Source organism: Euleptes europaea, chromosome 7 (assembly GCF_029931775.1).
Source record: "Euleptes europaea isolate rEulEur1 chromosome 7, rEulEur1.hap1, whole genome shotgun sequence".
Classification (NCBI taxonomy): domain Eukaryota; kingdom Metazoa; phylum Chordata; class Lepidosauria; order Squamata; family Sphaerodactylidae; genus Euleptes; species Euleptes europaea.
Window position 1 is genome coordinate 91,402,937 of NC_079318.1, and position 26,277 is coordinate 91,429,213.

The 26,277-nt window shown below is 49.4% G+C and overlaps 1 protein-coding gene across 1 annotated transcript in view; it reads left to right on the plus strand.

Annotated features, from left to right (window-relative positions):
- The first annotated feature begins 3,803 nt into the window (after nucleotides 1–3,803).
- ENTREP3 (endosomal transmembrane epsin interactor 3) overlaps nucleotides 3,804–26,277 on the plus strand; it is a 30,620-nt gene continuing 8,146 nt past the window's right edge. The window contains exons 1-11 of the mRNA XM_056853495.1: nucleotides 3,804–4,022; nucleotides 8,533–8,589; nucleotides 11,195–11,308; nucleotides 12,390–12,533; nucleotides 14,388–14,495; nucleotides 14,828–14,988; nucleotides 17,398–17,497; nucleotides 19,026–19,113; nucleotides 20,559–21,098; nucleotides 21,194–21,196; nucleotides 21,733–21,798. Coding sequence (XP_056709473.1) covers nucleotides 3,804–4,022; nucleotides 8,533–8,589; nucleotides 11,195–11,308; nucleotides 12,390–12,533; nucleotides 14,388–14,495; nucleotides 14,828–14,988; nucleotides 17,398–17,497; nucleotides 19,026–19,113; nucleotides 20,559–21,098; nucleotides 21,194–21,196; nucleotides 21,733–21,798 — 1,600 coding nt within the window. The remainder of the gene's footprint in view (nucleotides 4,023–8,532; nucleotides 8,590–11,194; nucleotides 11,309–12,389; nucleotides 12,534–14,387; nucleotides 14,496–14,827; nucleotides 14,989–17,397; nucleotides 17,498–19,025; nucleotides 19,114–20,558; nucleotides 21,099–21,193; nucleotides 21,197–21,732; nucleotides 21,799–26,277) is intronic.

The window sequence follows — 26,277 nt, forward strand, 5'->3', positions numbered from 1 at the left end:
ACTGATCTCTGTTGCCTGGAGATCAGTTGTAATAGTGGGAGATCTCCAGCCACCACCTGGAGGTTGGCAACCCTAGCTGAAGCCCAGAAATTGCTGATTCCAGCCAGGATGGAGTCTGCTGTATCTTTTTCTGGCTCTGAAGCGCTGGAGTGTGGTTGAAGGGGGAATGGCTTTCGCTAGCTCCGAGGCTAGGGCGTGCTGGGCGCTGTCCACACCGGGTGGGTAAAAAGCCTTCTTGGCACCCACTGCCACCACCTGCCTGCCGATCTCCCCAGGGTGCTGGGGTGGGGGGAAGAGGGAGAATGTTGGGGAGGGGGGAGAGAAATGGGCCAGGGCCCCATTTAGGGTTCCTGCCAACTCCGGCTGCCAGCACTTAGCCTTGGGTGGGGAAGAGGAAGGAGATGGGCAGCTGCCTCTGGCAGAGGAGCGGCTTCCATTAGCCGTGATGGAGAGCCCCCCGGGGAGCCGTCTTGATGGCAGCAGAGAGGAGAGAGGGGAGATAATAGCAGGAACTGCAGGGCTGGGCGGCTGCCTCCCCCCCCCCCCCTGCGGCTCAGGCCTTCCAGGAGCTCCAGGAGGCTGTGTTGGTGCGTCTCTTCCAGCCACCTACTTCCAACAGCAGCTGGGCAGATGACTGTGGAAGCCAACCGGCAATGTGTGAAGACGATGGCCTTCCCCCGCTGCCTTTCTCTGGCTGCAGTGCGTCGGAGAGATACGCTGCAGAGGGACATGGGGGATCCACTGAACTATTGTGGCTCATTCAAACATAAGAACGGCCCTGCAGGATCAGACCAAGGCCCATTAAGTCCAACAGTCTGTTCCCACAGCGGCCAACCAGGTGCCTCTAGGAAGCCCACAAAACAAGACGACTATAGCAGCATTGTCCTGCCTGCGTTCCACAGCACCTAATATAATAGGTGTGCTCCTCTGATCCTGGAGAGAATAGGTATGCAGAAGAAGAAGAGTTGGTTTTTATATGCCAACTTTCTTTACCTTAAGGAAGAATCAAACTGGCTTACAATTGCCTTCCCTTCCACTCCCCACAACAGACACCCTGTGAGGTAGGTGGGGCTGAGAGAGGGTGACTAGCCTGAGGTCATCCAGCTGGCTTCATGTGGAAGGGGGGGGGATCCAGTTCACCAGGTTAGCATCCTCTGCTCATGTGGAGGAGCAGGAAATCAAACCTGGTTCTCCAAAGCAGAGTCCACCACTCCAAACCACCGCTCTTAACCACTACACCATGCTGGCTCTCACAAGATGAATGCAGCAGCATTATCTGCCTGAATTCCTAATATAGCACCTAATATAATAGGCATACTCCTCTGATCCTGCAGAGAATAAGTATGCATCATGACTAGTATCAATTTTTACTAGTTCCAGTCTGTTTTTTCAATAGATGATGAAGAAGATGAAGAGTTGGTTTTCATCTGCCAACTTTCTGTTAACGACAGGATGTTTTGGCGGACATTGGTTTTTAGGGTTGCCATGAGTCGGAAGCGACTTGAGGGCACTTAACACACACGTGTTTCCCCTCTCCAAACTCCCACGAAAGTTAGGACCTCTTTAAAACAGCTGGGTTATTTGTGTGGGGGGCAACCCCTTGTTTATTCTTCCCCGCTTTCCCCCACCGAGGAAAGGGTTAGGGTTAGGGTTAGGCGCCAGGTCTGCCCCTCGGCTGGGATCTCCCGTAAGCAGTTCCCTTGGCCTTGGGCCGGGAGGGGAACTACAGCTCCCAAGGTGCAACGCGGCAGGGCGTACCCTCCCCGCAACATCAGGACCAGCCTGAGCATCCTCCGGAGAGGGATGCAGGCGCCTGGCGGGGGGAGGCGGTGCCTGGAACGTCCCTGGCCAGGAACTGCCCTGCAGCTGGGAAGGGCTGGCTCCTCCCCGGTAAGGTTGCAGGGGCTGCTGCTTCTGCTTCTCCGTTTGGGGTCTGGAAGGTGAGAAGTGGGGAGGGCAGCCAGTTCAGGGGGCAAGCCAGGCGGAGGGCCGGTCTCTTCCTCGGAGCCAGCCTGGCAGGAAGGAGCTGTTCCCAAGGAGAGACCACGGGGGGCGCTTTCTAGCATCCCCTGGAGGGAGGGGGGTGCAACCCAAACCAAACTTTCAAGGGAGCGGCAGAGCCAGCCGCACCTGCTCCCAAGGGGGGGGGCTGGCAGAGCTTTCCAGGGGTTTTCACATCTGCTTCTCCCCCCTTAGCTCGGCTCTTTGTGCCCCGGGGTTCTTCTGCCTTCCAGAAGCTCCAGACCATCCGGCCTCCAGGATCCGAGAACCTCCTCTGGGCCACCCCTTTCCTGACGCTCCTCTTGCGGGAACAGCCGTCCCGACGGCTTCTGGGAACCCCCAGCTTTTCCTGGGTAACGTTGGAACTCCAGGCTTGGCTGTCTCTGCCCGGCAAGACCGCTACCCGCCTCCCGCCTCCCTCACCGCCTTCCCGCTTGGGTTGGTTGCTGCAGAGCCCCGCTGAGCTGCCAGCGGTTCATGTAGAGACCTCTGGGGGGTTGGGATCGAGTCCGGACATTTTCTCCTTTCCCTGACGGTCTGCCCTCGCTGGAGAAGGCCATCGCAGGGGCGGGCAGGCGTGGAGGGCAGCCGTGCCAGGAGGGCTGCGGTCAGCTGGGAATCCATCACCTGTCCGGGAATCGCTTCTTATTTTTACTTCATCGGAGGGGAGCATCGTCCGCTCACTTATGCTGCTGTGATCCCCCCCACCCTTCATGGGAACACACCTTGAGCAAACTTGGTTCGGGCTTCACGTCCAGCCATGGCACCGCTGCGAGCTTGCGTCCGGTTCCTCGGTTCCTGATGGTGGTGCTGAGCCCAGCGGCGGAGAAGGACGGGGAACCCGTGTCCCACTTCCGCATCCCTTGCTTCGGCATCAGTCAGTAGTCTGGGGGCCTAAACGTGTAGCCCGTCGTCGAGATAATTTAACGCAGATCAGCGAATGCGAACCTGTTCCTGGATGCCCAAAGAGAGGGTTTCCCCCCTTCTGTTCAACGTATGCAGTTCGTGGATGGGTTTTATTTTTCCCCAACCTACTTTCGTGATTCTGCACATGGAACATGGAGAGAGTTGCGCTGCAGGGGTGGAGCGCGGTCCCTGCCTTTTCGACTCGCTGATGCTCCATCCTCGCATTTTACTCTGGGGGAGTTCTGACGGGTCCCCCGCAACCACCCTTTGGGGGTATTGAGATGGAACATTTGGGTGCTTTCTTTGCTTCCAGATTTTGTGGCCGGGAAGGTTTCTCTCCCAATGCTGAGGGTTGATGGTTCCCCGCCTGGACAGCAGGTCTTTAAGGAGACAGGGCCCGTCTGCTTTTTGGGAAAGTCATCCGCCAAACCGCTCCTGCCTTCTTTGGCAGTTAAATCCTGAAAGGTGCCGGGGCTCAAACATGCTCTGAGAAGGCTCCACCTTTCTCACCAGGAATATTCCCCAGTCCCAGCCATGCGCAGGCTGGCTGTGATCACTCAGGAAGGAAAGACTCTATGCATGCTCAGAGACAACCTTTCCTCATGATTACATCTTCCAGGGCGAAGCTGTGGACCGTCCAGTGAAAAATCCCAAGTTCTCATTATGTAGCCCCTGTACTTGGATGGGCCACCGAACCAACAAATATTTTTTAATTTTACAAAATAGAAGTAAACGAATCACATCTTTGCTTCTTTGCCTCGTTTAAAGCCTCGCCGGACCTGATCTCTGCCTTCAAAGCAAGGCCTGCCGGATCCCCCTTTCCCCCCCCCCGGAACAAAACCCGTTCCGCCGGCTCTCCTCGGGGCCGCTCTCGCCTCCTGTCCAGGGGCAACGTCATGCCCTCGCGAAGCGATTCCAGCTACTCCCTGACCGGCCCCACCTCGCACAGCTTCACCCACCTGCGGGTCCAGCGCGCCTGGCTGCAGGTCATCCTTCTCCTGGGCTTCATCCAGATGATCCTGGGCATCCTGATCGTCACCTTCAGCCTCCTGGTGACCACCATCGTGCCCGGGCAGAGTATCCGCAATTCTTGCCCCATCTGGGCTGGTTTTCCGGTGAGTCCACTGCAGGGTGGGGTGGTCGGTGGAAAAATCGCTCCTGTGGACCCAATGTGGAGGGTAAAGGATTAGAGTCTTGGGCTGAGATCTGCGTTCAAATCCCCCACTTGGCCATAAAGCCGAGGGCCAGTTAGGCTCTTAGTGCATGGCAGTCACCCCTCCGACGACTTCGGGTCTAGGGTTGCCAACCTCCAGGTACTAGCTGGAGATCTCCTGCTATTACAACTGATCTCCAGCTGATACAGATCAGTTCCCCTGGAGAAAATGGCCGCTTTGGCAATTGGACTCTATGGCATTGAAATCCTTCCCCTCCCCAAACCTCAGGCTTCGCCCCCACAAACCTCAGGCTCCGACCCAAAACCTCCCGCCGGTAGCGAAGAGGGACCTGGCAACCCTATTCGGGTCTTTGTTGTGATTATGCCTGCCGTTTCCGACCATCAGAGGTCGCCTCGCTCTCCCCCTGAGTTTCCCCCCATTTTGCTCGCGTTTTCAAATTTGAGATAAAACAGGTCTCCGAAAACACGGGCAAAACGCGGGGAAACGCAGGGGGAGAGCGAGGCGACCTCTGACGGTCGGAAACGGCATGTGTAATCACTAGGGTTGCTAGGTCCCTCTTTGCCACTGGCGGAAGGTTTTTGGGGCGCAGCCTGAGGAGGGCAGGGTTTGGGGAGAGGAGGGACGTCCCTGCCATAGAGTCCAATGGCCATGGCAGCCATTTTCTCCAGGTGAACTGATCTCTATTGGCTGGAGATCAGTTGTAATGGCAGGAGATCTCCAGCTAGCACCTGGAGGTTGGCAACCCTGGTAATCACGACAAAGACCAAAAGTCGTCAGAGGGATGACGGGGAGGGAATAGCCATGCATAAAAGGCCTTAGTCTCTTTCTCCTACCTTGTAGGATTGTAATAAGGATAAAATGGAAGAAGGGAGATCGTGTAGGCCGTCCTGACCCAAATGGGTAGATGCTGTCCCTCATCCTTTGTTCTTTCTCAGGTGTTTCTATCCCTACCCTTCCTTCAAGGAAGTCGGGGAGTGGTGTGTGTTTCTCCTCTCTTCACAGCCACCCTGTGAGGTAGGTAAGGATGAGAGAGAATCACTGGCCCAAGATCATTCAATCAGCATCTGGACCGAGGGAGGATTCGAACCTGGCTTTCCCTAGTCTGATATGCTCACTGCTGCCCCCTATGTATATATTTGCAAACCTTTTTCCTTTGCTTATCCCTGAAAATGGCTACAGAGGTTTTGTGTGTGTGTAAAGTGCCGTCAAGTCGCAGCCGACTTATGGCGACCCCTTTTTTGGGGTTTTCATGGCAAGAGACTAACAGAGGTGGTTTGCCAGTGCCTTCCTCTGCACAGCAACCCTGGACTTCCTTGGTGGTCTCCCATCCCAATACTAACCAGGGCTGACCCTGCTTAGCTTCTGAGATCTGACGATTAAAATCGAAGTCAATGTTTCAAATTTGAACTCATGTATAAATATAGCGATTTTCATCCAAATATTCTATATTTTTAAAACAAAGACAAAAGAAAAATAGAATCATATTCTTCCTTGAAAAGTGCACCACAGTGGAGTCCCAGTCTGGGCTGATAAAATCCCGCTGAGATGACAATCTTGATTCCAACAGGGCATAATTTGACAATGCTGGCTGAGCAGTTTTATACATGGGGATCTTCTGAAAATATCTTTCCCCAGGATTCGTCAGAGATAGGTGACACCAATAAACGTTCCCCATAACTTTATTTCTAACAAGTCCTTCAATTAAATCCATTTGTTTGGGGTTTCCCCCTCTGCGTATCAAAATATCCAAAGCAAAATCCAGGTTTTCTTTAAATGACAAGGCATAATAAGGAATCGCGTAATGCGTATTTGCTACCTTTGAAACATTCAAGCCGAAAAGTCACTGTGACGTCTAACATCTTTCTTCACCCCTGTAAAACTCACCCTGAGAATATTGGTCTGAATTCCTCCCCCCCAACCTCCTATTAACCATGATAGGCTAAATAGAACCTCCATATATGGAGGCAGTCTATATTTGAATATCACTGCTGTAGAATAGATCAACAATGCAGGATGATTGTTTCCTTCATTCCATTCTCGAGGGCTTCCAACACAGATGCCGGAAACACAATGCTGGACTAATGGATCTTTTGCCTGCAAGTCACAGATAAATCCATAAAATTCACCTCTAGTATATTTATTATTTAAACAGTTGATTCCCCGTCTTTCTGTCCTATTAGGTCCACCAAGGTGGTTGTATAGTAGCAGCTATGTAGCTGAGAATGGAACCTCCATGTGCAGAGGCAGTATACCTCCAAATGCCAGCTGTTGTGGATAAGGGAGAGCCGTTGGCTTTGTTCCCTGCTTGAGAGCATTTCCTGCAGCATCTAGCTGGTTGGAACGAAGATGCCGGGCTCGACGGACCTTGATTTGATCCAGCAAGGCTATGCTAGCATTCTAATGGCTAAAGGCTCTTTACGGCCTGCTATAAGTTGATATTTATTTTCTGGCACCTTTAAAAGCATATAATCTCTTGGCCAAAGGTGTATCAGAAAAACAGAAGTGCTCCAGCATGCTTATATATAACCGTTTAAAGCTAACGCCATCAGCTGCACAGAACTGTGAAAAAGATAAACGCCTTAGTGTTCATTAGCATGGGTACACATTAGATCTAGGGTTGCCAACCTCCAGGTACTAGCTGGAGATCTCCTGCTATTACAACTGATCTCCAGCCGAGAGAGATCAGTTCACCTGGAGAAAATGGCCGCTTTGGCAATTGGACTCTATGGCATTAAATTCCCTCCCCTCCCCAAACCCCTCCCTCAGGCTCTGCCCCCAAAACCTCCCGCCGGTGGCGGAGAGGGACCTGGCAACCCTAATTAGAATGGATATGTCTTTTCAATATCCTACTTTCAGCACAGGAAGGTGCCTAATACTGAATCAGACCCTTTGTCCATCAAGGTCAGTGTTGTCTACTCAGACTGGCAGCAGCTCTCCAGGGTCTCATGTGGAGGTCTTTCACATCACTTACCAGCGTGGTGAGAGCCAGCGTGGTGTAGTGGTTAAGAGCGGTGGTTTGGAGCAGTGGACTCTGATCTGGAGAACCGGGTTTGATTCCCTGCTCCTCCACATGAGCGGCGGATGCTAATCTGGTGAACCGGGTTGGTTTCCCCACTCCGACACACGAAGCCAGCTGGGTGACCTTGGGCTAGTCACAGCTGTCTTAGAGCTCTCTCAGCCCCACCTACCTCACAAGGTGTTTGTTGTGGGGAGGGGAAAGGAAGGTGATTGTAAGCCAGGTTGATTCTTCCTTAAGTGGTAGAGAAAGTCAGCATATAAAAACCAACTCTTCTTCTTCTTCTCCTTCCCACTTGAGCCTTTTCTCTGGAGATGTCAGGGATTGAACCTGGGACCTTCTGCATGCCAAGCAGATGCTCTACCACTGAGCCATGTCCCGTCCCTGGTAATAGTTTGCTAGATGCTTATGAGAAGCTCCCTAGAAGAGCACAAATGTATTTGCTCTTCTCTCAGTTATATTTGGGAGCTGGTATTCTGAGGGTAGACTGCCTCTGGACACGTATGTTTCATTTTAGTGGTTGTTATGGCTCATAGGCACTACAGATCTCCTCCTTCTCCTCCATGAATTGCGTAATTCTTTATGTAAACTAACACCAGGTCTTCCGGCAGTGAGTTCTGCAATGTTATTTCAGGCTTTTGCTTTCCAAAGCTCAGAGTGGTTTGCATAAATAATATAAGCAATATTTAAAGTCCCATAAAAAAGAATAATCACTCCTGACAGTACCCTTCAGTATTCCACAGATGAAAATAAGATGCCCTACTCTAATTTTCATAACAGACTGCCTCAGCACCATTGTGGCATTGTCTCCTTGCTGTTTGAGAGCCAGCGTGGCGTAGTGGTTAAGAGCGGTGGTTTGGAGCGGTGGGCTCTGATCTGGAGAACCAGGTTTGATTCCCCACTCCTCCTGATGAGCGGTGGAGGCTAAACTGGGGAACTGGATTTGTTCTCCCACTCCTACGCATGAAGCCAGCTGGGTGACCTTGGGCTAGTCACAGCTCTCTTAGAGCTCTCTCAGCCCCACCTACCTCACAGGGTGTCTGTTGTGGGGAGGGGAAGGGAAGGTGATTGTAAGCTGGTTTGATTCTTCCTTAAGTGGTAGAGAAAGTCGGCATATAAGAACCTGCTCCTCCTCCTCCTCTTCTTCTTTTCCTCCTCGTCCTCCCTCTTCCTCCTCATAGAATAATAGAGTTGGAAGGGACCACCAGGGTAATCTAGTCCAACCTTTTAACCTCCTTCAAGTAGCTCAGCACAGTTCACATGCCCACCCTCCTTTTATTGTCGTGGCCACCCTGTGCAGTGGTGGGTGAGGCTGAAAGACAGCAGGTGGACCGAGTCACTCAGAAAAGCTGCGGGGATTTGAATCCAGGTCTCCTGTTCCTCATTGAGCACATTCTGTGAGTGGTACTAACTTCTGTCTGTATCCCCCTCTAGCTGGCATTCTCTGGACTGGTTGGCATCGTTTCCTGGCGGCGTCCTTTCACCCCGGTGGTAAGCACAATTTTTGTTTGCAAAGTAGGTGTACTAGAGTTGCCAAATCTGGGTTCGGAAAACCCTGGAGATTTGGGGTGGGGGTGGAACCTCGAGGAGGGTAAGGTTTGGGGAGGAGAGGGAGCAGGGATTAGATTGTATACAGTCTACCCTCCAAAGCAGCCACTTTCTCCAGGGGAACTGATCTCTTTCATCTGGAATCAGTTGAAATTCTGGAAGAACTCCAGGCACCGCCTGCGGGTTAGCTACCCTAATGCCATTTATTCCCATAGAACTTCCATGTACAGGGCAGTCTACCTTGAAATTGGGGGTGCAAAATTCCGCTGTTTAATTGGGTCTGTTGATGGACTCAAAGCCTTGGGGCTGATTTTAAAAAGAGTCCCTGATTTAATCCGACAATATTTCTTTTTTTCTTTTTTAGTGGTAATTAATTATTTTAATGCATTATTCATTTTCAGAGGGAGCTGCATCTTCTCAAATGGTTGCCTGCTCCAACTTGTGATCTAAATACCTGGGAAGAGAGTCTTCCTTTCTTTGGAATTAATGTTTTATTGGGAGGCGGATTAAATCAATGAATTGATTTATTGCTCTATTGATAAGGTCTGTTTTTTCTATGTTGCTTCATTGGTAACTAATCTGACATTTAGAGCAGGACTATCAGGCAGTTCAAGAAATCTTAGTGGATCCCTCCTGTGAGTTTTAACGATAGAACAACTAAGATTTTTTTTTAAGTTGACTGACGATTGTATTTTGAATACCAGCCACTGGGACAAATCACAGGGGGCTCATACCTCCCTTCTTTGCTCATGGAGTTCCAGTAGGAATCTGGCTGCCCTCTGTTGGAAGCAGGATACTGGAAAGGATGGGCCTTTGATCTAATCCAGAAGGGCAATTTTAGCAAAGAACGAGACCTTTACTATTTGGAGCCATGGTGAAGAAAAATTAATGGACTTTCTAAACCATCTTAATAATATCCATCCAAACATTCAGTTTACCATGGAAAAGGAAATTGAGGGTCAACTCCCATTTCTTGATACCCTTGTCATCCGTAAAACAAACTCTCAGTTAGGTCACAAGGTCTACCGGAAACCAACTCACACAGATCGCTACTTACACAAAAACTCCAACCACCACCCCCGACAGAAAAGAGGAATAATCAAAACATTAATGGACCGTGAAAGACGGATCTGTGAACCACAGTTTCTCAAGGAAGAAATTAATCATCTAAATCATGCACTGCTAGCAAATGGCTATTCCAGAAATGAAATCAGAAGGGCCATTAAACCAAACAAAAATCAGAAAACTCAGGAAAAACAGTCTCCCATAGGAAAGGTATTCTTGCCATTTATTAAAGGAGTCACTGATAGGATGGAGAAACGTTTGAAAAAACATAACCTACAAACGGTGTTTAAACCCACCAAGAAAATACAACAGATGCTACGATCAGCAAAAGACAAAAGAGACCCCCTCACCTCTGCAGGAGTATATCATATACCTTGCAGTTGTGGACAAGTTTACATCGGGACCACACAACACAGCATGCAAACAAGGATAAAAGAACATGAAAGATACTGCAGACTGGGCCAACCTGAGAAATCAGCAGTGGCTGAACATGGACTGACCCAAACAGGACACAGGGTCTTATTCCAAGACACTGAAAGACTGGACAATTCTACCAACTATTTTGTCAGATTGCACAGAGAAGCCATTGAAATTCATAAACATCAGCACAACTTTAACAGAAAAGAAGAGAGTTTAAGAATGAATAAGGCTTGGCTTCCTGCCCTGAAAAACCTCCAGACTAACAAAGGCTACAGTCAACAATAGCCATGCAGATTAGCTTTGGATTTCACACATTACTAGATCATTTTAGGATACAATGCTTCCATATTAACATACCACACTCTCATTAGTACATTATCTTGATACTTACAGGACAATGGTTAGCACATTACCTTTGATACTTTTTGCAGGACAATGATTCAGCTCAACCCAACCCCTTTCTGACTATATATTACTCTTCCTACACACTTGACACTGAGAGACACTGTCCTGCAGTGTTACTCCTCTGAAGATGCCTGCCACAGCTGCTGGCGAAACGTCAGGAAAGAAAATACCAAGACCACGGTCGCACAGCCCGGATGACCTACAAGAACCAATTAAAGACCTCTGCCTGAGACCCTGGAGAGCTGCTGCCAGGCTGGGTAGATAATCCCGATTTTGATGGACCAAGGATCTGATTCAGTATAAGGCAGCTTCATGAGTTCGAAAGACAAAGTGCTGGATTAGAGGGTGCCCTTCGTCTGGTCTCACAATGCTAGAGGACGGGAGAGGAGGGAAAGCCGGGCAGGGGCAGCCAGGGATGGGTGGGGAATAAGAGCAATGAGGGGGAAATGGGTGGAAATATTTAGGGTTGCCAACTCTAGGTTGGGCAATTCCTGAAAATTTTGGGGGTGGAGCCTGGGGAAGGTGGGGTTTTTTCCTTGTTTTTTGTTACAGCCCAAATTCGCCGGGTGTGTGTGTTGCTGTCTGGACACGTGCTTTGACACCCCTTCCCCCCTTCTTTATCTCCCCAAATGGATTTATTGGATCCTTCTCTTCCCAGATCACCTTCTTCACGCTTCTGTCCGTGCTGGGAATCATGCTTAGCCTGGCCGGCTCCGTCCTCTCCTGCCAAAATGCCCAGATGATCAGATCCCTGGACCCCTCCTGTCAGCTGGTAAGATGCAGAGATGGGTTTCTGGGCACCAGGCTGGAGATTTGGGGGTGGACCCTGGGGAGGGCAGAGTCTGGGGAGGGGAGGGGAGGGACTTCAGCAGGCTACAATGCCATAGAGTCCACTTTCCAAAGCAGCCGTTTTCTCCAGGGGAAACAATCTCTGTTGTCCGGAGATCAGTTGTAATTCTGGGAGAACTCCAGGCTCTACCTGGAGGTTGGCAACCCTGTTCTGGGCTCTGGTTCCTGTGTGGGCTGCTAAGCTGGGAATCTCAGGTGAGGCTGTCTTACACAGGAACAGCCTTTGTTGCAAATTGGGTTCCCAGCTCTGGGTTGGGAAATACCTGGAGATTTTGGGGGTGGAGCCTGTGGAGGGTGGGGTTTGGGTGGGGAGTAGGTAGGGTTGCCAACCCCCAGGTGGTCACAACAATATTAAACTTGGACCACAGTATAGGAAGTTAGTCAAATATATGCCGTCACTATGGCAAAAATATGTACATAAAGAAAACCAACAACAAAAATTCTTTGCATGTGTGTAATTATTCTTTTAGGTATTTCACATAAGAATTTTTGGTTCTGTTACCTCACATAAACCATATAATTCATACACTTTCTTTTGCAACAATAATGATTTATGGGACATTTTAATATACACCAACTGAAGAAATAGACTCTGAAACAGGATACTTACCGGACTCCTGTCTTGGTTGTATATAGTCCTGATTTATTTATTATTGCTGCAAAAGAAAGTGCCATAGTGACTGCATGTATTTGACTAACCCCCAGGTGGTGGCTGGAGTTCCCCTGGAGAAAATAGCCGCTTTGGCAGTTGGACTCTATGGCATTGAAGTCCCTCCCCAAACCCCGCCCTCCTCAGGCTCTGCCCCCCAAGCCTCCCACCAGTTCCCTCTTCGCAACCGGCGGGAGGTTTTTGGCGTTGCTTCCCTTTACCGTCCACTACAAAACCCTTGATGCAGTGCCCCCGGGACGTAATTCTGAATGCGCAATGCCATCGAGCGTGGCATAGTTGGCCAGCTGACCATTTGGGAAGTGCGGCGCGGCGACTTTCTTTGTTTCTTCCGCAGACGACCGTTCAGTCCCCAAAGGAAGTGTGTGAGTGTTGCATCACGCGGTCGGGCATCTCCAGGCCCCACGTCAGTTCCTGCCCCCTGGAGACTGTCCGCATGTACCCAAATCCCGACTGTCCCAAAGCCCGCCAGGCTCTCAAAGTGAGTGGTTGGTGCAAATCTCACGCAGCAAAGACGCCGGGGTGTGGGTTTCGATATTGTCAAGGACCTTCCGCCACAGGGGAAAACCCACAGGCCAGAGACCCCTCTTTGGCTTGTGAGATTTTAGTCGCGTATTTCCCAGATGCTTGGAAGCATTCTTTCAAGAGCCATGAGGGCTAGAAACTTTGCTGTTAAAAAAAACCATGGATTTCTGGCGGTAGAGGTTTTTACAGGGTAGAGCCCATTTTGCCAGGGGCATGAAGTGGCAGAAAGGTAAATATGTATAAAGGAAAAATGGTAAGCAGCAGTAAGCTTTCTCGCCAGCTACTGTCGGGGAATCATCGGCCTGGGTATCTCTGGTCCACTGAACAGCATCAATCCATGTGAGTGTCTCTCTGGGCTTATACCAAATAACTTAATTGAATAATAATGCAACCAGCGTGGTGTCGCGGTTAAGAGTGGTGGTTTGGTGGAGTCTCATCTGGAGAACCGGGTTTGATCCCCCACTCCTCCACATGAGCGGCGGAGGCTAATCTGGTGAACCGGGTTGGTTTCCGCACTCCTCCACATGAAGCCAGCTGGGTGACCTTGGGCCAGTCACGCTCTCTCAGCCCCACCTACCTCACAGGGTGTCTGTTGTGGGGAGGGGAAGGGGAAGGCGATTGTAAGTTGGTTTGAGTCTCCCTTAAGTGGTAGAGAAAGTCGACATATAAAAACCAACTCTTCTTCTTCTTCTTGTTTCCTGATTTTTTGTTTTTGGTTTGTTCCCAGCCTCTTTGGTTTACCTGGCAAAAGCTTTTGCTGCAATAAACCCTCCAATCTTGATAAGCAACAACTGATGAGAATGCAGTTTTCATTTAGGACTCAATTAGACTCTTGGTTCTGATTGAGTCCTAAATATAATCCAACTTGCTGGTGCCCTTTGCTGAACCTTAGTAAAAGGTGAAGATCCCCTGTGCAAGCACCGGGTCATTCCTGACCCATGGGGTGACATCACATCCCGACGTTTCCTAGGCAGACTTTTTTAATGGGGTGGTTTGCCAGTGCCTTCTTCCCCAGTCATCTTCCCTTTACCCCCAGCAAGCTGGGTACTCATTTCACCGACCTTGGAAGGGTGGAAGGCTGAGTCAACCTTGAGCCGGCTACCTGAAACCGACTTCCGTCGGGATCGAACTCAGGTCGTGAGCAGAGCTTGGACTGCAGTACTGCAGCTTACCCCTCTGCGCCACGGGGCTCCTTTGCTGTACCTGAAAGCTCTCTATTTATGGGAGTCAAAATCCAGGCTCTCTCCTCCTCTGTGGTCAAATTAACAACCCACAAAGGTTGTTTTCTCACCAGTTAGTCCTGTTGCTGGTTGGTTGCGGTGTATTTATGTCGACATCCAGTGTGGTGTAGTGGTTAGAGTGTTGAGCTAGGATCTCGGAGACCTGGGTTCAAATCACCGCTCAGGGGACACTGAGTATATGCAGTTTTGCCTCCCTGCCTCCTGATCAGGAGGTCCACGTCCCCTCTTTTTGGTGCCAACACTCTTTCTGAGAGCCAGTGTGGTGTAGTGGTTAAGAGTGGTGGTTTGGAGCAGTGGAGTATAATCTGGAGAACCGGGTTTGATTCCCCACTCCTCCACATGAGCTGCGGAGGCTAATCTGGAGAACTGGGTTTGATTCCCCACTCCTCCACATGAAGTCAGCTGGGTGACCTTGAGCTAGTCACAGCTCTCTTAGAGTTCTCTCAGCTCCACCAACCTCACAGGGTGTCTGTTGTGGGGAGGGGAAGGTGATTGTAAGCCAGTTTGATTCTTCCTTAAGTGGTAGAGAAAGTCAGCATATAAAAACCAACTCTTCTTCTTCTACCTAGGACCTGTTCTTCAGTGTTTGCGGCCTGACTATTTTCTCCATCCTGGTGTGTGTGCTTTCTGCCCTCATGTGTTGCATCCACATCTTCTCTTTGGACATCCTCCACGCGGTGAGTTCTCTTGGAAAGTCTGCCTCCCCTGACACTTTCTGGGGAAGTTTTCCAGTGCCCAAGATGGGCCAGGTGCTGTACAGAATGTTCCAAGTGACGTAGGGTTGCCAACCTCCAGGTACTAGCTGGAGATCTCCTGCTATTACAACTGATCTCCAGCCAATAGAGATCCTGGAGAAAATAGCCATTTTGGCAATTGGACTCTATGGCATTGAAGTCCCTCCCCTCCCCAAACCCCGCCCTCCTCAGGCTCTGCCCCAAAAACCTAAATTGGAACAATGCTATTAACTCTTCTCCTTCAACCCCCTGCCCCATTTCTCCTGCCTCCCCAGCTCTCCCCTCCCCGCTCCAGCTCCGTGACTTTGGACTGCACCTCTCCCCCGGACACTTTCCTGCAGAACATGCTGGACCTCGAAGAATTCGTTCCCCCTGTGCCTCCACCGCCGTACTACCCTCCAGAGTACACCTGTAGCTCAGAGACGGATGCCCAAAGGTATGATGAAGTTGGTAGGCTTGCCAGTTCTGTCCTGGGAAATTCCTTGAAGGCTGGGGCCACTGCCTGGGGAGGGAGCTCGGTGGGAATGTGATATCACTCTGGGACTTCTGTTTCTCCTAGACACTGAGGCATACCATAGAGTGTGCCCTCCAAAGCTGCCATTTCCTTAAGAATATAAGAATGGCCATGCTGGATCAGACCAAGGCCCACCAAGTCCAGCAGTCTGTTCCCACAGTGCTCAACCAGGTGCCTCTAGGAAGCCCACAAACAAGGCGACTGCAGCAGTAGCATTCTCCTGCCTGTGTTCCATAGCACCTAATATAATAGGTATGCTCCTCTGATCCTGGAGAGAATAGGGATGCATAGTGACTTGTATCCATTTTGACTAGTAGCCATGGATAGCCCTCTCCTCCATGAACATGTCCACCCCCCTTTTAAAGCCTTCCAAGTTGGCAGCCATCACCACATCCTGGGGCAGGGAGTTCCACAATTTAACTATGCATTGTGTCAAGAAATATTTCCTTTTATCAGTTTTCCTTCTGGGGGAACCTCTCTCTGTTGGTTAGTTGAAATTCCGGGAGATGTTCTGGTTCCACCGGGAGGTTGGCAACCCTGTGAGCGTTTGTGTGTGTGTGTGTTGGGTAAAGACCACAAAGATCCAGGAAATTCCTAGAGTCTCCTCAGTGCAGTGATATCACTTCCAGGTCTTCACCTTTCTGACTCAGGTTACCAAATCTCATCACTGCATCTTCACCTGGAAGCGACATTGCTTGCATCATTAAATCATAGAATGGGAAGGTACCACCAGGGTCATCTAGTCCAACCCCCTGCACAATGCAGGAAATTCACAATTACTTCCCCCCACACCTCCAGTTACCCCTAGTTCATGCCCAGAAGATGGCCAAGGTGCCCTCCCTCTCATCATCTGCCTAAGGTCATAGAATCAGCATTGCTGACAGATGGCCATCTAGCCTCCTCTTAAAAACCTCCAGGGAAGGAGCACTTACCACCTCCTGAGGAAGCCTGTTCCACTGAGGAACCGCTCTGTTAGAAAATTCTTCCTAATGTCTAGATGGAAACTCTTTTGATTTAATTTCAACCCGTTGGTTCTGGTCTGACCTTCTGGGGCAACAGAAAACAACTCGGTACCATCAAGGGTACCATCAAGGGTCCCTCCCATTGACCCCTCCTCCACTCCAGTGAGCACTGGTGGGGGATGGGAGGCATTACGGGAGTTTGTCTGCTGTAAGCCGGCAAACAGCATGCCTGCCATTCTCTCATTGCACCTCAGAGAGAGTGCGTAGTTGTAAACCCTATCCCAGGTCAAGGAGGGCCCATTGATTCTGCCTTGACTGAAGAAGGTGCAGAAAAGAGCAACCAAAATGATCAGGAGTCTAGAGCAACTGCCCTGTGAGGAGCGGTTAAAACACTTAGGGCTGTTTAGCTTGGAAAGAAGGCGGTTAAGGGGAGACATGATGGAGGTCTATAAAATTACGCATGGTGTGGAGAGATCGGACAGGGAGAAGCTTTTCTCCCTCTCTCATAATACTAGAATGCGAGGTCATCTGCTGAAGCTGGAGGGTGACAGATTCAAAAGAGATAAAAGGAAGTCTTTCTTCACACAATGCATAGTTAAATTGTGGGACTCCCTGCCCAAGGATGTGGTGATGGCTACCAACCTGGAAGGCTTTAAGAGGGGAGTGGACATATTCATGGAGGAGAGGGGTATTCATGGCTACTAGTCAAAATGGATACTAGTCATGATGCACACCTATTCTCTCCAGGATCAGAGGAGCTGGGCTATTATATCAGGTGCTGTTGAACACAGGCAGGATAATACTGCTGCAGTCATCTTGTTTGTGGGCTTCCCAGAGGCACCTGGTTGGCCACTGTGTGAACAGACTGCTGGACTTGATGGGGAGGGGCTGTGGCTCAGTGCTAGAGCCTCTGCTTGGCATGCAGAAGGTCCCAGGTTCAATCCCTGGCAACTCCAGTTAAAGGGACCAGGCAAGTAGGTGATGTGAAAAACCTCTGCCCTGGAGAGCCGCTGCCGGTCTGAGTAGACAATACTGACTTTGATGGACCAAGGGTCTGATTCAGTAGAAGGCAGCTTCATATGTTCATGTGTGACCTTGGTCTGATCCAGCAGGGCCTTTCTTATATTCTTAATATGCCATCAAGTTGGTTTGCCATTGCCTTTCCTCATAGAAAACCCTGTCTTCCTTGGTAGTCTCCTTTACAAGTACTGACCAGGGCCTACCCTGCTTAACTCCCAAGCTCTGGTGAGCCCGGTCTAAGCTGGGCTATTCAAGCTGCTGACTTGACAGAAGGCCCCCTAAATCTGGGGTGGAAAGTAGGAGGATGATTTTCCTCCTTCAAAGATAACAAGGTTCTTTTCTTTGGCAGCATAACCTACAACGGCTCCATGGACAGCCCTGTGCCGCTGTACCCCACCGACTTCCCCCCCAGTTATGAAGCTGTTATGGGGCTTCATGGGGATAGCCAGGTAAGAGGTTTTTCATAGAATCATAGAGTCGGAAGGGGCCATAGAGGCCATCTAGTCCAACCCTCTGCTTAATGCAGGATCAGCCTAGAGCATCCCTGACAAGTGTTTGTCAAGCTGCTGCTTAAAGACTGCCAGTGTGGGGGAGCTCCCCACCTCCCTAGGTAGCTGATTCCACTGTCAAACAACTCTTACTGTAAAAAAACTTTTTCCTAATATCCAGCTGGTACCTTTCCTTCCACAATTTAAACCCATTATTGTGAGTCCTGTCCTCTGCTGCCAACAGGAACAGCTCCTGTTTTCAGACAGGAGAGGCTTCTTTTTCTGCAACTGGGGCCAAGCTGGAAAACTGTCAGGGGTGGGGGGTGACAGAGAGTGATGGAGGTGGGTGAAGAAAGCAGATTTCACAGGCCGCGTTCAGATGTCACACTGCATCCTGGTTTGATCAAACTGTGGTCAGGTATGTCGTCTGAAGCAGACAGTACAACCAACTGGGGTTTGCTGGATGGCTGTAAACCAGGATATCAAACGAATGGTTTGTAGCTGGTTTTACGAACTCCAGTTTGTACTAACTAACTTGTTGCAACATCTGAATGAAAGAAAGTGGAAATTTTAAAGCTAGGGAGACATTGATTTGGAGGGAGGAGGGGAAATGTTGGGGAAGACTGAAATGTATACAATACTTATTTTCCTTTCAAGTCTAAATATATTTTGTTGCTTCGATAATAGAAAATGCATCATTTGTAAAATAACACTGTCACGTTTATGAAACTTTATTATGACCTTTGGAGGTAGGAAAAACCAGCTATTTTCTCCAGCGAAATTGGCCTTCATAGGGTTGCCAGCTCTAGGTTGGGAAATACCTGGAAATTTTGTGGATGGAGCCTGGCAAAGGTAGGGTTTAGGAGGGGAGGGACCTCAGCAGCATACAATGCCATAGAGTCCGCCCTCCAAAGCAGCCATTTTCTCCAAGAGAACTGATCTTGGTCATTTGGAGATAAATTGTAATAGAGGGAAATCTCCAGGTCCCACCTGGAGGTTGGCAACACTATCTCTGCAATACGAAGATCAGTTGTGATTCTGGGAGATCACCAGGCTCCATCTGGAGGTTTAGAATACTATACAGCACTCCTGCTCAATAGAAGCTTATTCATTTATACTTAAATAACCCATATATGGTCCAAATAATTTTTTATGATTAAATTAGTCAACAAGGCTACTGTAGGACTGTTTTAATGTGTTAAATTCACACATACCACATATAACAAAAAATTAAATCATTTCCCGTCTGTAAATAATCAAAACTTTTTTTCAAAGGGTTATATTCACCCACTGCGCTCAAGAGAGATTTTCTCAAATGAGTCCTAATGAAATACAGTCCAAGTCGTTTTCCTCGAAATTGCAAAAAGCAAGCTGCTCCCGCCGGGACAGTTCACTGCCGCTCCCGCCGGGATAACACTTTCCAATGGGGCTCTATTCCGACCCTATTTCTTTCCAGTGCATGTGGTCATTCTCTGCCTCTGCTCTGCAGGTGACGCTGTTCGATTCGCAGTTCACAGACACGTCGCATGGCCCTTGCACCTGTAACCAAATTCCTTCTGTTGTGCTCAGCGGAGAAGGTACGGACCCAGGAGTAGTGGTGGTGGTAAGGCATGACTGCATCCCCCCCCCAAAAAAAACCCTGACTGCAGCAAAAACAGTGTACATTTTGTGACTTTGCTCACGAAAGAGGGTTAGAGTGGGGCGCCAAAAATTCTGGTCCATCTTGGAGTGCCTCTGGGTTGCTAACTCTGGCTTGGGAAATTTCTGGAGATTTGGAGGAGGAGCCAGGGAAGGGCAGAGTTTGGGGTGGGAGGGACCTCAGTGGTTTCATTGAGTCCACTTTCCAAAGCAGCCGTTTTCTCCAGGGGAACCGATCTCTGTCGTCTGGAGGTCAGTTGTAATTCCAAGAGATCTCTAGGCACTGCCTGGAGGATGGCTAGCCTACAGAGCGCCTTTGCACTCCTGAGTGGATGGGGTGGTTTTGTTGTTGTTGTTAGGGAGTATTTGAGCACTAGAGTGTTAGGTAATTTATGCATGGGTACTTGAACTCATGTTCGCCCCTTGTCTGACTCGGTTGTTTTCTGTCCATTAGAAATGACCTCGCTGCCAGCCTCTCCCTCTCCCATAATACTAGAACACGGGGTCATCTGCTAAAGCTGGAGGGCGAGAGATTCAAAACAGATAAAATGAAGTATTTTTTCACACAACGCATAGTTAAATTGTGGAACTCCCTGCCGCAGGATGTGGTGATGGCTGCCAGCTTGGAGGGCTTTAAGAGGGGAGTGGACATGTTCATGGAGGAGAGGGGTATTCATGGCTATTAGTTAGAATGGAGCGGCCTTGGGCAGCCTCCTGCAATTGCAGAAAGACTGCCCCGGCCCCCCCCCCGGGCGGCGCCGCCGCTTCTCCCCGCCGGGAGCGGCCTTGGGCAGCCTCCTGCAATTGCAGGAAGACTGCCCCGGCCCCCCCGGGCCGCGCCGCTGCCGCCCCCAGACCCTCGCCGCTGGAGAGCCCTGTAAGGTAAGACTGCGGGGGGGGGGGAGGGGTTATAAGCCGACCCTCGGCTTATACGCGGGTGCCTAATTTTTCCCCATTTTTGGGGAGAAATTAGGCACCTCAGCTTATACGCGGGTTGGCTTATACATGAGTATATACGGTATACATATCCTCAAGAGCCCGGCATGTAACAGAAGGTGAGACATGGAAGCCATGTTCTAGCATATAAGGAATAAATAACCTTACAGGGAGCTTCATTATACTAGAAGGGCTTTTATGCATTTTTACTCTACATTATGACACAATTATATTATTAGGATGTGTGCTAAATTATAACTATGACTGACCACTGAGGAAGGCCTTTTTCAGTCCGAAACGTGTTTGGTCCTTATTGGATGCTACTTTGCTCAATCTAAGATTGTGACTGTGCACCTTATTAAAATTTATATATTTGTAATTTTAGCATTTTTCAGCTCAACCTCTTCGGTTTGGAATCATCTCCCCCCCCTCTCTCTTTTCCCCGCAGCTGTTTCCATGGACAGCGGCTCCCTGGTCATGTCGGAAATCGTAGACATCCCTGGTGACAGCAGCCCTTCGGAGGACTCGTGCCTGCTGGAGACGGGCGGCTCCGCCCGCTCGGTCGACTACGTCCTCTTCCGCTCCATCCAGCGCAGCCGGGCTGACTACTGCCTGAGCGTGGACTGCGGGCAGTGCGGCCTGCATCCTCAGAGCCCCACCCTGCAGGGCCCTTTCGAGGAGGTGCCGCGTCCGCGTCTCCGGGGCGAACGCTCCTACTCCTGCTCGACGCCCAGCACGGGCTACGAGGGCTTGCCGGAGGCGGGCGGCGCCCTGACCCACAGTTGCCACCGCCTGGAAGGCCTGGGCCACAGCATCGGACCCTGTTTCCCCGAGGTGCGGGTCAAGGCCAAGAGCTCGCTCCCGGGACGCAAAGCCCCCGGGCGGCAGCAGCGGCGGAGCAGCGAGGCTTCCTTCCGGCTGCCTTCGGCCTGCTGTCCCCTGCTGCGGTCCCACAGTGATCCCGGAATTACCTCAGCCAGTGACGCCGGTGAGTAGCTCACGCCAACTACAGAAGACATGGTCTTTTTTTTTTGCATGGCTGGTGGCGAATTGGGTGTGTTCATTTTAACAAGGGATTGGGAGAAGGTGGGGGAACCTGTGGTGTGAGAACTGACTCAAGAAGCAGTGTGGAGTAGGGTGGCCAAACTCCCGGTGTGGCTTGGATGTTTCCCAGAATTTCATCTCCAGATGACAGAGATGAGTTGCCCTGGAGAAAATGGCTGCTTTGGAGGCTGGACTTTATGGCATTATACCCTGCTGAGTTCCCTCCCCTCTCCAAACCCCACCACCCCCAGGCTCCACCCCCAAATTTCCCAACCCTAAGTTTCATGATCATCAGAGTTCTCTTCCTCATTTACTAGGGTTGCGCATTTGGTTTATCTGAGCCCAAAAAAATAACCCAAAAAGATACCTCACCAGATTATTCGAGTATTTTTTCACCCGAATACACACCAGAGAATCCCCCATGCTAGTTGGTTATTTCGATCCTGAAAACCCCCGATAACAATCGGGATTATTCAGGAATGCCGAATAGCGGCAGTTAAAGGGCTCTAGAGTTGCCCTGTGCCCTTTTCCTGCCATTGGAGTTTACACCTCTTGTTGTCTATTCCTGCTTCCCCTAGGTGACTTCCAGGAGGTATTCTGCACCAAAGCTTTGGAGGATGACACGTCGAATTCCTCTGATACAGGTGAGGACAGCGAACGCTTAGGCGGAGTCACACGTCACTTTGTAAGAACAAAACGAGGAAGGGCTGAATATGAATTATGGTCTAATTTTGTGTCATCTCATCATGTTAATTACTGTCGTTCTAACACCACACAGCTGGAAAAGAGATCCCTAATGCCTGTTGGAAATTATTACCAGCAATATCATTATGCAACAATAAAGCCATCCTTTCGCTAATTGTAGTTAGCATTTACATTGCAGAATAGAGTCGCCATTCCTATGGAGCACTTCTGTAAAGACGTGTCATGAAAAACCTGGATCCTAATTTGCCCCTGTGGGTCAACACGGACCAATAAGAAACACACACGCACTCACAAATTTGTTTAAAATTAATTAAAACGGCTTTTCGAGCTTGTAGCTGAGTGAAATAATTAAGCACATCAAAGAAACATCTAAGCAAAACTTGACACATACATAAAATTGCAAAGACAGGTTGCAAGATGGTTTTATGCCAAGCTGAATGATAATTCACTCTCCTAACCCCTTCCAGCCCATGTAATTAGTAACAGCTGAGCAAAACCATCCAAATTAGTTCCAAGCAATTCATCGCTACCAGTTCTGGAGGCTGAAAAGGAAATGACATGAAAAAAAGACAAAAATATAGTTGAAGAGGGACAAGGGCTGAAAAGAGAAAACGAAGGAGATGGACATTAAAATGGGCAAATGAGATTCAATTTGAGCAATTGCAAAGTGATGCATATTGGGACATAAAAATCCCAACTTTACATATACACTGATGGGATCTGTGCTGGCAGCGACAGACCAAGAAAGGGATCTTGGGGTGGTAGTGGATAGCGCGATGAAGATGTCAACCCAGTGTGCGGCTGCTGTGAAAAAGGCAAATTCCATGCTGGCCATACTTAGAGAAGGAATAGAGAATTAAACTGCTGCTATCATGATCTCCAGCCGAAAGATTTTCACCTGCCACCTGGAGAAAATGGCCGCTTTGGCAATTGGACTCTAGGGCATTGAAGTCCTTCCCCTCCCCAAACCCCGCTCTACTCAGGCTGCACCCCAAAAACCTCCCGCTGGTGGCGAAGAGGGACCTGGAAACCCTAACAGCAGGAGATCAGTTGTAATAGCAGGAGATCTCCAGCTAGTACCTGGAGGTTGTACCTGCATTCCTAATTATGGTGCCACCTATAGATAGCATATATTCATTTAGTTATGATTTTAATTGTATATTAAATTTTGTTTGATATTACGTATATATGTATGATGTCAGCCGCCCTGAGCTTGGCTTTCTGGGGCGGGGGGTATACCTAAAATTTATTATTATCATTATTATTCAAAACAACCTCCTGCTGGGTGGTGCTGCTACCAGAAAGTCACTATCTCCTTTCTGTGCCTGGCTCCGGGTTCCTCTGGTGTAGGGATGCCAGGTCCCTCTTTGCCACTGGCGGGAGGTTTTTGGGATGTAGCCTGAGGAGGGCGGGGTTTGGGGAGGGGCTTCAATGCCATAGAGTCCAATGGCCAAAGCGGCCATTTTCTCCAGGTGAACTGATCCCTATCGGCTGGAGATCAGTTGTAATAGCAGGAGATCATAGAATCCTAGAACCATAGAGTTGGAAGGGACCAGCAGGGTCATCTAGTCCAACCCCCTGCACAATGCAGGAAATTCACAACTACCTCCCTCCCCACACCCCCAGTGACCTTTACTCCATGCCTAGAAGATGATCTCCAGCTAATACCTGGAGGTTGGCACCTACGTGTGGAGTTGTAGTTTGTTGCTGGGGACTTTATTGCGAGTAAATACTCTGATCCTGTGGACTTGTAGATGTAGTTACATGTGTTTGACTGGATCCTGTCTACATATACTTGTTATATACTTTGTTGTATTTTGAATATTTTGACAAACTATATGTGATATTTTGGTTATAATCTGATTAATAGCGTTGTGCGGCATTTTTGTCCTATACTGATTTTGGCTTGCATTATCCTTAGGTATAGAGGTGTGATTTATTTCAGCAATACCTGGAGGTTGGCAACCCTACTCCGGTGACACCTTCCCCTGGCCTATTTGAGCCCTTTGGGCCTGTGATGACCATGTCGGTCTGGCCAGGTGTCCCTGGGTGTGCCGGTGAAGCCTCCCCACCCCCACCCCCCCGTCTGCTCTTGGCAAGTGACACAGGGTTGCTAGTCTCCCAGTAGTGGCTGGAGATCTCCTTGGATTACAACTGATCTCCAGGCGATAGAGATCAGTCCCCCTGGACTTTGATGCCATAGAGTCAGAATCAGAATCAGATAACCTTTATTGGCATAATAAAATTGATGGTCACAAGGTCAGAGATAAACAGATAATACATAGATTAAAATTGAGTTTGAATCAGAACCTTAACAACTTCTGCCAAAAACTCCGCCACCTTCACCGTAACTGCCATAGAGTCCAATCGCTAAAGCGGCCATTTTCTCCAGGGGAACTGATCTCTATTGCCTGGAGATAGCAGGAGATCTCCAGCTAGAACCTGGAGGTTGGCAACCCTAACTACACCACACCATCTGTCATAGCAGAGGCTGGGCAGTAGGGTTGCCAGGTCCCTCTTCACCATCGGCGGGAAGTTTTGGGGGTGCAGCCTGAGGAGGGAGGGGTTTGGGGAGGGGAGGGTCTTCAGTGCCATAAAGTCCAACTGCCAAAGCAGCCATTTTCTCCAGGGGAACTGATCTCTGTCGGCTGGAGATCAGTTGTAATAGCAGGAGATCTCCAGTTAGTACCTGGAGGTTGGCAACCCTACTGGGCAGCCCACAAAATAATGCTTGCTTTGGAAGCAGGGCTTTTACCAATATTTCCCTATTTTTTTCCTTTGCCTTAGATTTTCCTCTTGGTGATTTGGTGGCAGTGCCTGTAGAGGGGAAAGTTTGGGGAGGGACTTCCCCTAGCATCTATGGTATACCATAGAGTCTGCCTTCCATTTTCTCCAGGGGAACTGTTCTTTGAAGGCTGGAGATCAATTGTAACCCCACCTGGAGGTTCAAACCCTAAGCAATAACCTATGCTGAAATAATCAGGAAAAGCTGAGACAATATACAGCACGTTGGCTCAATATTTTTCTATACGTATCTTATTTATTATGAATATTTTATTTATATTTATTATTTGGTATTAATGCCTTCAACTATTAAAGAAAACTTATCAACCCAGACAACAAATCCTATATAACTTCTACTAACAAACCTAAATACACAAGACCAAGATTGTTAATACATTCACACTCCATATATCCAAACCCTCAGTGTTTCCTCCTGTAGACTCTTTTATCATAGTCCAAAGTCACATAGGAGAACAGTCTTAATAGGGGAAAAGAAGCATGGCATTTCCTGCTCCTCTGCTGAGATTGAAGAATTTCAGTTTGATCTCGCCGTTCTTCTTTTCCCCTATTAAGATTGTTCTCCTATGTGAACATATAATAAATATAAATAAGATATTCATAATAAATAAGACACGTATAGAAAAATATTGAGCCAGCGTGCTGCATATTGTCTCAGCCCACCTGGAGGTTGGCAAACCTAGGTGGTTTCCCTGGCCCTCTGCCCCTCCCTCCCTCCCTCCTGCATTCATATTGCAAAGGCTTCTTAAAATGAAGCATTACCCCAAAAAACTTTCAACGGAGATGCCAAGCTGAGCATAGCAGCGGGCGTAGACGTTCAAGCCATGTAAACCAATTAGGCTCAGTTACTGGAGAGAAATTTAATACTGGCTGGACTGTTGTTATTTTTGCTCGTCATTCCGGCTAGATCGGAAATCGCTGCCGAGGCTATTTGAGATCTCGCAGAGCAGCTCAGAGCCATGATACTCGTCCTGGCCTGGCCTCTCTGGTGAGCTCACGCCCTCCAACATTTCACCGGTGGCGAAGAGGGACCTGGCAACCCTACCCCCCCCCCCAATCTTCAGGAATTTCTGCAGCTGGAGTTGGCAATACTAATAGCCCCTTCTAGGGTTGCCATATGCCAGTAAATTGGCGGGCAATTGCCTGCCAATTAACTGGCCTGCCCGCCACCCCTCAGCTGGATGGCGGGTGGAAGCAGGCCAGCTGAAGGGGGGATGGCAATCAGCACATGCGCGCACTGGCATGCAGCGAAGTAGTCTCCCTTCTGGGTTTACCCTGGAAGCAATGGTGATGCTCTAGCACATCCCTCAAAAAACTCTATGGAAACCATAGAGTTTTTGGAGGAGTGTGCTAGAGCATCCCCGTCACTTCCAGGCAGGGTTGCCAACCTCCAGGTACTAGCTGGAGATCTGCTAAACTGATCTCCAGCTGATGGAGATCAGTTCACCTGGAGAAAATGGTTGCTTTGGCAATTGGACTCTATGGCATTGAAGTCCCTCCCCTCCCCAAACCCTGCCCTCCTCAGGCTCTGTCTCAAAAACCTCCCACCAGTGGAGAAGATGACCTGGCAACTCTACTTCCAGGGTTACCTGGGAGCAACGGGGACGTAGCACATT